Below are 11,433 nucleotides of genomic sequence, written 5' to 3' on the forward strand. Positions count from 1 at the left end.
ACCAGCAACCCTCCAGTTCCCAGCCCACTCACCTATGGACTGAGCTACTGCCGCCCCTAAGCCAATGATTTATTATCTAAAAAGAATAAACTCAGGGTGAATTGGGTATCAAGTGAAAATGTTGTCATGAGGGGTTATTTAGGAGCACCACTGACATTTTTCCTTTTGAAATTGTAAATCTTGAGACTGTTAATTTGTCCTTTACTGGTCACGTCATCAGAAATAAATCCACTATCGTAGGTCTATTTGTATACTTCACACCTCCTTGTTCATTACGCATTTCACCTGACTGACCTCTCCGTGAGAAAAAAGGAGTGAATGAATAACAGAGTTTATAAGTCGTCAAATAAAATTTCTGCACTCTAACTTAAAATACCTCTTTCGAACTATCTCTTCATTTCACACGTCTCACACGTTTTCATTTTACTGCATATCCAGAAATAAATGAATCGTGTCTCTGCCTTCAACTTTAAGGTAATGACTAAATAAATGAGGCAGTAGATTTCTTTTATCTTTACAGTAAAGTAATATATCATATTATATGATGCAAACCTTTTTCCACAGACACATCTGCCTGGTTAATGTTTACAGACATAAGGATGTTACAGTAAATGACATCATCAACCAGGAGAATAGATACTAACTTCACTGTGACCCACGATGAACTTCTTTATTCAACCAAATGTGTGATACAAGTATATTTACTCCACTGTAATGTTTCCCATCCGGCCCAAATATATTGGATGTACTCTCATCACTGAAGGGGCAACTGTGGCTCAGTGACAGAGAGGGTCGTCCTCCATTCGATCAGCGGTTCGATCCTTACCTCCCCTGAGCCACATGTCGAAGTGTCCTTGGGCAAGACACTGAACCCCAAATTGCTCCCCATGCTGCGCGAGTCTCGCCTTTTCCTTTTTTCTACTGATGAGAGGTTTGGTCACTGCAAGGTGGGATTTCAACCCAAATTGTCTTAGGGCGCACTCACACGATCCTTCCGCACCGGGCCAAAACCGTTTTTTCAGCTAAAGCCTAGTGCGTTTGAGCAGTGTGAGTGCACCCGCTCCGCGCATAACTGCGGACAGAGGGCCGTCCACGGCCCGCCTGAGAGAGGTGGGCTTTTGTAGAGCCCGTTTGCACATGTACGAGCACAAGCGTGCGCACGTGTACGAGCACGAGGCCTACGGCGGTTCTGACGTCCTTTATGTGCGCCTGTTTGGACATAGAAAATAGAAGGAGGGACCATGCGCGGACATTTAACAACAACAACAATGGTGGCGAAAGGTTCACGTTGGTGTGATGCGGAGGTGGAGTGTTTACTGCAGATTTGGTAGGACTTTGTGAGTGCGCCCTCAAATGACAAGACACTGACACGAGCAACTCCAGCTGCAGAGTTGAACTGATTCCCCATTGAGAGTCTTCACATAATCCTCTCCTCTCGTGCACTTGTTTTACTTGGACCGGCCTTTTTGAGGGACTTAAATGAATCTGTGTCTTTGTAAACTTTGAATATTCTTGATATCACAGACTTGGAACGCCCAACCTCTCTCTGATGGCTGCCAGGTTCATCCCTTCGGCCTTCATCTGGACAACCTGCTGTTGCAGAGTTTCCGTCACCTTGGAGCGGTTGTATCTCCACTGTGTATTTATGATGAATACAACACAATGAAAGACTGATACTTTCAATACTTGAAGTACATTTTGCTCCTTAATACTCCTGAGTGTTTACTGAAGTAAAACTTGACTGCAGGGCTTTTACTATGTGATGAAGTATTTTTAAAGCCACTATACTCGATATTCAGAGCTTTAATAAAGCAGCAAACAACTATTTTCTGTGTAAAGATATAGGGAAGTAAAGAAGAGAAGAAAGAAATTCTTCTTTCTCTGCATGTTGTAAGTTTCTCTGCGTGTTGTTTGATAGACGGTCCGGCCGTGCATGCTTGCTAGTGCATGTGGTCGTGAAAACATGACTTTATTTCACATATTTGGGTGAGAGCAGTGTTCAGTTTTTTCCCTCCCAGTATTTCTAGTCGAGCACTTTTAACTTTTGAGCGTTAATGCTTTTACTTCTCGCACCACTGGCGATGTGAATGCTGCAGTACCTTTTTAAAAGTCAATTAAAAAACACAAATGATAAATATAACAAATAATATAATAAAAATCAAACACACAACTCATTTTGTTAACATTTTAATAATGTTGCACAACACAAAACATCACTTGCATTCGTGTGTTGAGCCATGATTTCCCTTGAATTCATCGTTTCAAAAATAGATATCGAGTCAGACTTGAAGAGTTTCACATCCTATATCCAACTACGCAGCAAAGGAATCATAAAACATCTTCACAACACAACACACAACATCTGTCATTCTTTAGGCATTTTTGCATTGCACATAAAAGCAGCCAATCATTTCAGAGATAATGACTATAGTAGCATAAAACTGGCCCAGATTTGCAATAGGAGAAAAGGCAGAAGGTCTACAATATCTGATATGGACCGCATACTTTTTAAGTAAATATATAAAAACACCAATTGTCGGGAAATCCAATAAAGAGTATGAAAAATATAAATAGAACTTCGTCCGTTCAATGAATTAAAATCTTTACAAAATAATATAGTAGCGATAAGAAATTTATAGTTTACTGACCTACTTAACAACTTTTATACATTCCTTTAAATAAAAAACATACTTTGGAAAAAGGAGTATGGCGACTTTTCCATGAGGAGGTAGCTTCTCTCCTCCTCGTTTGGTGACTTTCACATACCAAATTGTACCTTGTCCTCAAAGTTATGACTTTCTGATGGTATGAGCCATAAACAATTCAGCTTCACAATAGCCAGGCCAGAAATGCAGTTAATATTGAGATTACTGATTGAAGTAAAATTATGTTCATTTGTTGCTATTTAGCACACAGTATATATACCGTATATCTATCTATATATATGTATATATGAACAAAGCTGTTTGCAAAGGCACTCTGATGCACAGAAATGTCAAATCAAAACAATTCATTCATTTAGGACATAAAGACACGTTCCAGAAAAGGACTTTGGTGCCACCTGTCATAAGATCACCCTATTATCAGAGTTTGTTTCATGAAAAATACACCATTCACTGCTTTGACTTTGAGGTGCAGCAGGTGACACCCAAACACACAAATTTCAAATACCGTTAGAGAAATTTGCCAACAGTAGATTTGTGATTAGTGTGCACACACACACACACACACGATTGACTGACAATAAAGATTCAATAATTAAAGTGGAATTAAGATTCCACACTGACGCTTTAATCTTCAAAGCTCAATAAAAACTGCCTATTTCTGGCAAGGCTAGTGGAAGTAGGACTGCAGGGTACCACGGCGGCGGACATCGGTTGTCCAGCAGTGGAAGCCACCACCCAGGGAGTTGGCATGGCGAATATTCACCTTTACGGTCTTGATACCTGCGACAGAAACACATTTATGCATCAAATACAGGGCATTTTCTCCACAGATTAATTTAAAGATCAAAACATAAACTGGAATAAATGAAATGTAGAAAACTCACCGAGGCTCTCAAACATCTTCTGAATGGAGCCTTCGTTGGCGTCAACCATAACACGCTTCTCATCCAACATCAGGACGTTCATGGACAGCCATTTGGAGGACATCCACAGTGGGTGGTCTAGGGGAGAGATTTTTTTTTCTTCTTCAACAAAAATTAAAAAACGTTTTGCTTATGTAAGAGAAGATAGGTTTTAGTACCCACCATCAGGAATCAGAGGTGTCGGAGGTTTCACAACAGTCCAACCGGCCTTCTGGAACATGTCGATCTGAGGACAAAGAGCAGCCGTGAACGTGGAGCTCTTTATCAAGCTGAAGTATCAGTCAGACAAGAAGACGCTCTGAGAAAAAGTAGCCTCTCCTTTCCTACGGTACCTGGCGACATGGACGATCAGGGTTTGACAGCACCAGTCCTGGTCCGATGATGTTAAAAGTGGCATCGATGTGCATCGGGTTAGGGTCCTTGAATGAGATGATGTGGATCTTATAGTCTGGAGCCAGATGGCGGCGCATCCACTCAATTCCCATGTAATTTGTAACCTGCAAAAAAAAAAAACAGTGGAGAAGATTTAAGGGAGTCACCAATGCATTATATTCAGATGGAAATGATTGTTATTATGTACCTGTGGGGTTCAGGGTGGACTAGAGGCCGACCAGTAAACGTGAGGTCGATGTTTGACCCCAGTACATTTAAGGTGGATGATATAAGACTGACACTGCTATGACCCCCACTGAAATGCATGTCTGTGTATCAGTATCTAGGGACATTGCACCTGCCTTGTGTGAACTGACGAATAAGGCATCTTAATTAGTTCTGTTTCATCCTTATCTTTATTGGTTTTGGGCTGAATAATGCAACAATGTACCAGAATATAATCACATGGATGCCAGATCAGCCTTCGTCCGACCAAGCTGTTTTCGTTTTTGAGTGAATAAATGGTAAATTGGTGTTCACAAGTACACAGAAATTCTGTATGTCATCTTTAGCAGTAGCAAAACTTTATCTAATCTTTCATTCTGCACGTTGCATGTCACTCTGAAAGTTTAAACTATAGACTTCAGAATTTGTACTTTAAGAAAAGTCACCCTCCATATAAGATAGCAGACATGCTTACAGGTTTAACAGCAGTCATACCTGACTCCTCTGGACAAAAAGGTCCCTCCCAGCTCGGATGAAGTCGGCAGCATCGAAGCAGGGCTCGTGCTCTGTGGTCACAAACTTCCCTTCGGCAGCCAGCTTGTGTCTGTCCTCTACTGTGCGGATGGGGTAGTCCTGAAACACACCAAGCAATGATGATAAGTGTTAGGCAGTAATATTATTATTACGTTCCCCAGTAACAAGTAGTGTAAGGGATTTCAGTAAATACATTACAGTTACTGATGCAAGAACACCAGAACTTGATACGTTTTTTGTCCTAGTCAGGCTCTCTTATCTGATGTCGTGGAGAGGGACTTTCAAACAATGTCACTATTATACAGAATTGTTTCGCTGGTGTACAGGATAGCAAAGACGCATTTCTTGCAGCCCCCAGTTGTTTGAAGTTCAGAAGGCAGGAGAGAGCTTGTTAAATGTTCTGTTAACCATTAATATTCCTTGCTGCTGTTGGTAAATGCAAAGAAACCCTAGTTAAAAAGTCGAGAGACTGTTTATTTGTCTGATTGTTGTATACTTCTGTAAGATAATGTGCAATAAAGTAGATTCAGTTCTAAAAGGAGCTGACTTAACAGGCAGTACATCGTTTTTTAATTTAAAAAAGTAATATAGTAATATATCAAATAACGTAACTTATTACTTTTGATACCAAGTAATAAGTAAAGTAATAGTATTGGTTTTTTAAGGGGTAATAGGTAAAGGTAATTTTATCACACTTTCCCTACCCAACACTGATAAGGATTTACACTCTGGCAATTAATCAGCAGTCTCTGGCCACGTACAGGGCAATAAACAGGCAGGGCAAAGAGTTCAGCGGTGATATCTAGAACCTAAACAAGACATTTTACAACCCCTCAAAAAAACCCATTAGTTCTTAGTATCACACAGTCCAAAAGATAAGATCTCACCTGATCATAAAGCTCATCGGCCATGGTGGGTTTAGGAGCAGTGGTCCATTTGGCGCCGTTTCTGAAGTACTCCTTGATCAATGGCCTGTAAGCTCGGTACTCAAAGAAGCGAGCCCTCCAGGCCATAGGAGCCTCGATGATCTCATTCCCCACAACCAGGAGGATGTCTCTGGGCATGGCAGCATACATGCCTGCAACAGATCCAATAATGCACGATTGTCATACGCAGAAGGTTTCATAAGATACAATGTGATGAGTTAAAGCTGTTATGATACAAAGATAAATGTGGGACCAGTGGTGGAGGCGTCATTCAGATCCTTCACTAAAGTAAAAGTAGCATTACACTGTAAATACTTGCATGCAAATTTTAAGTGCATACATATTATGAGCAAAATGTACTTAAAGTATCAAATGTAAAAGTCCTTGTTGGGCAGGAAAGACTTTGTTATTTATATTATTATACTATTAAACCATTATTATTAAACAGTCCTTTAATATTGCAGCTGGTTCAGGAGGTAGGTTTATTCTATGAAAGTCATCATATTTAATAAAGTGAAACTTATCTGTGAGTAAATGGTAACTTTACTATGTGATGGTGTTAAAAAGTACAATATTTCCCTCTGAAATGGGTGGAGTAGAGTTTAAAATAGCAAAAAAATGCAAATATTTACGTAAAGGACCTCAAATTGCAGCCCTAAACTGCAGTATTTGTGTGTGTAAGTGTCTTAGTGGATTACTGGATTGAGCTGCACATTTGTGATCAAATTTAGAAATATAAAAGGTTTCTCAGTGAGTGATCCTCTGCTCTGTTTACTTCTCTACCTGGTGATGTGAAGTCCGGAGTCTTGTACTCCATTGACCAGTCGATGGGCTCTGGCCTCCTCACATTGACGCCCTCGTGACGCAGAATATTGCACATTTCTTCAATCTCAGCAACAGCTTTCTTCAAGTGGTCCGCAGGAAAAGACTGGCCCCCATACTTCTGGTAGAAGGGCCAATACTTCTCATATGTGTTAGCCTGTTGAGGTTCACAATATGACAACGCTGAGTTCAATTTAGGCATTATTTTACAGTTTTGGTCAGCACAGCAGTGGCTTCGCACAAGATCATTATGTTGTACAATAGTTGCTTACTTTCACTTCCACGGTGAAGGGAGGCACATGGGCGTTTTCAGCCCGACCCACGATCACCTCCTCAAGAGGGTCCCATTCATTGTAGCTGCAGACGGGGCATTCCTGCTGCACAGGCTCAGTAACATGTTCGGCTGCACGTTGTGGCTGTGCAGCTGCAGCAGAAGTGCTCTGGAAGGCCCTCTGCACCCATCCAGTCACTGACCGGCCGAGCTGAGGAGGGAAGAAATGGATCACTACTACTACTTTTACACTTTAACACAAGTGTATTTCAGTTTTGTAAAATTACACATACTGAGAAAGTCTTTTGTACAAAATATGGCAATACTTTAGATTTAATATATATTTTAAGATAATAATAATAATAATAATAATAATAATAAAAGAAAATAGTGTTTGCATATTAATACAATCTGTAAAGAAAGAAGCACTTCCAGCTCAATGGGGAAATTCATTTTTTCCCCAAGCTGTGTGTTTTACCATGCTGCAGGTTTATTTGTTTGTTTTATTTTTATAGTATTTTATTGCCAGATATTAATTGAAAATAGAACTGATAAGTACATGACTTGGCCGGCAGCTCAACTTATAAAAAGGCAAATTCAAACGCAGAAAAAAAACAGCATAGGCTGATAAAGTAACTGTGCTCTTGTAACTACAGTATATAAACCATATCAATGAGAAATGCTTCAGAAAGGCGGGTTTGTTTGGTGCTAAAGTACACGTGTTAATAAGCAGCCGCTATCTGCACAGATAGGCGCAACAGAGAGTCTTCTGCTGGCTCAGGAGCAGCTCCAGTGTCACAGTGTGAGTCTGGGAGCGCATCTGTGCCAAACAGCTGTTCACCGTCACTCAGGGACCGAGCACACACACACACACACACACACTAAAAAAGCTCCCTCAGCAGAAACAAATCAATCCTTCGTCTCTTTGACATAATCAGGGTTTTGTTTTTCAAATGACGAAAAAAAAAAAAGAAGAATCAATAAATCAATGAAGCTGATCTCAAGTGAAAGAGCTCAGATGAAGCAAAATGTCGAGCAGATAGTTTCTTTATTCACGTTTGCTATGTGCTTTCTATTTTCTTTTTTTTTTTTTTTTTGGAAGAGCAAATTAAGAAGAAGAAGAAGACATGAAACCACCATAATACCAACCATGGCTCCGATCAGATGGGCGGCCTCGGCCCCTCTGCTACCTCCTCTCAGACACCTGACGCGCAGCATTGTCCAAAGTAATAGTGAGTGTCAGGGGAAACAAACGGCGGCGCAGGATCCACCTCTCAGTGTGCTCATGAATGAAGACGCCTCGGCTCCCCGCAGACTTTATAAGCAGCGGGTCTACGTGCCTCTGAGGCGATTGGTCGCTCCCATGTTGGGGGAGCAACGTGACTTGAGAAAAAGCATTTCTGAAACACAATCCCTGACGCCAGCAAATTCTTATCAACTGGGCTGCTTGGGTTAAAAGTTTCCAAGGGGAGGATTTTCAACATGTATCAAGAAGTTAGTTTCATTGTGCAAAAACAGCGATGGGAACTTTTTTTATTCTGCATAATAGATCATAATAAAGACATGTTAAAGACAAATAAGGCCAGTGTCTTCTTTAAAGGTCTCTTTTAAAGTAATACTTTTATTAATTTGTCCTGATTTTATCTGAGCTACCTATTTGTTTGATTGGTAATTCATTATTTATTAATTCCCTCCTGCAGTAATTTAGGCATTTACTTCATTTTATTCTCTTAATGTGTTTTTTAATGTGTTCTGTTATTATGTTATGTTGGTAGCCTATTGAAGAATAAACCACGACTACATTTTGTTTTACTGCCTAAAACTGCCTTTAAATGATTGAATCAGTATTTCAATTAAAGCCACACGTTGAAGAGTTTTTTCTTATTAATATTTCCGGTGTTGATCACAAAAATGCCACTGAAATGTGTTCAACAAAGAAGAACATTTAATAAATATGGCTTTACTGTATCTGTGCAATGACTCATTTTGCTTATTGCACTGTTTTTGGACTCCAGTGTAATGCAGGCTAATAACATTAACAGTAGGCAATAAGACTGACATCATTCACCAAACGCACTGTGGAAAATTAAGCAAAGGTTGAAGAAGGACTGGATAATCAAAGAAACAGATAGCCTTGTGCGGGCTGTGTCACCACATGCTTCGCTGGACTGTGCTCACAAGAGTTTCACAACCCAAAGACCTTGGTGACCGCTGATATAACCCCACCCTCTGAGATCCCTGGCTGATGCCCAAGGTCCAACCCTAGGATGCCTTCAGCTCAGATAGTCCACTGAATAGTCCAACGATCACAAAAAGAACATTGAACTCATATTTATGAAGCTGCATTATTCCCGTTCTGATTGGTGATCAATTCATGGTCACGAGGGGGTAGAAAAACCTCAAAGCCAGCAGATAAACAGCATACAGGGCTGCTTTACACAGTGCAGGGATTGGGTCTATGCCTACTCTGTAAAGTGTCCTGAGATAACTTTTGTTATGATTTGGCATTATAAATAAAATTGAATTGAATTACTATGTTTTTTTTAGGGAATACAGTTCCTATGTGACAAATACATGTTCAAGCAGTTTGCAGCAAGTGCATTCTGTATATGACAGGACTTTTACATGTTGTTGCAGTGGTTTACGTGCAAACCTTATGAATGTTTCACATCCAAAACATTTATACACAGCTTTCACAAACTAAATAAATCAACTGACCCTCAGGTGAACAGATGCAAACAAAAAATACTGCTAAACATTTCTAACTTCTGACGTCCATGAATTAGTTAACAAACGAGACATTTCAGGTATTTTAGAGTATTTAAATCTTTCTCTGAACTTTATTCGACCATCACTAGAAAATAGTGTATGCACATAATTTAGCCATCATAAAGACCCTTTTAAGGAGAATGCAAGCTGAACCCTGAATCTGATGTTGTGCAGGTGCGTCAGGGTTGGGAAATCAGCAGAGGCGGTTCCAGAGTCTGTATGGGCCCTGGGCAAATATTCACAGGGGGGGGGCCCTCGAACCAGCGTAACCCACCATAAGGTTATAAATACTCTGAAACCACCAAAAACAATTGCGAAATGTAACGTTTTTTTATTTAAAAAGTGCACATTTTAGTTATCGTCAAAGCTAGTTATTAGTAAGTTATACATATAAATTTATACATTTGAGGTGGCAGTAGCTCAGTCCATTGGTGACTTGGCTATAAACCAGAGGGTTGCTGGTTCGAGTCCCTGTGTGGACCATGAATGGAGGGTGGACTGGTGGCTGGAGAGGTGCCAGTTCATCTCCTGGGCACTGCCGAGGTGCTGTTGAGCAAGGCACCAAACCCCCAACTGCTCTTTTGGGGATTGTGTGTGTGTAAAATTAAAAATAACAATAGAGTGAAAATTAAATTTCCCCATTGCAGGACAAATAAAGGAATTCTTCTTCTTCTTCTAAAACACTTGTAATTCAAACATTTATATGAAGAATAAAAAACAATAATAAAACCAGAACAATACAAACTTGTGTGGAGTGAGGTGGGGCCCCCTGAGGGAGGTCAGGTCTCCTACTGTCATTGCAAACTTTGTGCATCGTCCCGTCTGTAGTTTAAAGTTCATCAGCACTCAGGGGGCTACGAACTGGCCCGGGGACCTTAGCAGTTTTTGGTGAACGGTTTGCATGCAATTTCTTTTTATGTGGTGTAATGCTACTTTTACTGAAGTGAATGATCTGAATACGTCTTCCACCACTGGTCTCACGTTTATCTGTGTATGATTACAGTGTTAATGCATCACACTGTATAATAATTAAGACGTTTAATGCTCTGTTTGTGTCTCAGCACAAAGCCCCGGCTCTGTTTAAAGGTCTACAGCTCACTAAATGACACATTTGGTCTTGTTGAATACATAAAAAGTGTAAGAACAACAATTGCAGTTTTAGGGCAGAAAAGCACTTTAATATTGCAGCTGGTTGAGGTCATTTTAACAGCTACACATACTTTTATGTAGTTTATTCTATAAAATGCATCATATTTAAATACTTCATGGACCACTGATATTACCCCACCCTCTAAAAAATCCCAGACGGACGCCCAAGGTCCAACCTGAGGATGCCTTCAGCACCAAGCAGCATCATTTACTGGTCCAACGGTCACAAAAAGAACATGAACTCATCTAATTATTAATCATTAATGCAGCGTTAATCACATTCTGCTTTATGATGAATGGTGAACATGTTGAAGGAGCTGATGTAAATGTTCCCCTCATGGTTTCCTGTAACAAATAAAATTGATGGATGATGCATTCATGTTCACTAGGGGGTAGAAAAAACACCCAAACAAGCAGAAAAAGAGTGAACACTGGTGATATGCACAGTGCAGTGATGGCTGGATTGCAGGAAGTTGCTGCTCACAGGCAAGAAAAGGTCAGACACATGACCCGCCATAAAACTGCACCTGTTGTTCATACCCTTCGCTCCATTTATCCGTGCGTTACGAGTAAGGTACCAGACATTACAAAACACACACATTGTTGTAGATTCAATTCAATTCAATTCCAAAAACTTTATTTGTCCCCGGGAGGCAATTCAGGACACACAGAGCAGCAAATAACGACAGTGCAACTATACAAAAACATTTTAACCTAAAAACAAGAATAAAGTGCAAGAGAAGAATAAGTGTCAGGATGTTAGTGTGTTAGTACAG

At 40.2% G+C, this 11,433-nt stretch overlaps 1 protein-coding gene across 1 annotated transcript; it reads right to left on the minus strand.

Moving 5' to 3' along the window:
• Positions 1-2,180: 2,180 nt before the first annotated feature.
• On the minus strand, positions 2,181-8,031 carry gatm (glycine amidinotransferase (L-arginine:glycine amidinotransferase)). The gene is made up of 9 exons (XM_083919129.1): positions 7,889-8,031; positions 6,741-6,950; positions 6,430-6,625; positions 5,608-5,798; positions 4,682-4,819; positions 3,922-4,086; positions 3,752-3,815; positions 3,551-3,667; positions 2,181-3,446 (listed from the first exon to the last, which is right to left on the minus strand). The coding sequence occupies exons 1-9, from the start codon at positions 7,955-7,957 to the stop codon at positions 3,334-3,336; spliced, it is 1,263 nt and encodes a 420-aa protein (XP_083775255.1). The 5' UTR covers positions 7,958-8,031; the 3' UTR covers positions 2,181-3,333.
• Between the last annotated feature and the right edge of the window lie 3,402 nt (positions 8,032-11,433).

The sequence above is a fragment of the Echiichthys vipera genome (assembly GCF_963691815.1).
Source record: "Echiichthys vipera genome assembly, chromosome: 1".
In the NCBI taxonomy this organism is placed as follows: domain Eukaryota; kingdom Metazoa; phylum Chordata; class Actinopteri; order Perciformes; family Trachinidae; genus Echiichthys; species Echiichthys vipera.

Excerpts from the sequence above, each read along its gene's own strand:
- gatm (XM_083919129.1), bottom strand. The coding sequence starts at position 7,957 with ATGCTGCGCGTCAGGTGTCTGAGAGGAGGTAGCAGAGGGGCCGAGGCC. Across the intron at positions 6,626-6,740 it reads CCTTCACCGTGGAAGTGAAA|GCTAACACATATGAGAAGTA; the intron begins GTAAGCAACTAT and ends GAACCTCAACAG. Across the intron at positions 5,799-6,429 it reads TCCGGACTTCACATCACCAG|GCATGTATGCTGCCATGCCC; the intron begins GTAGAGAAGTAA and ends GATCTGTTGCAG.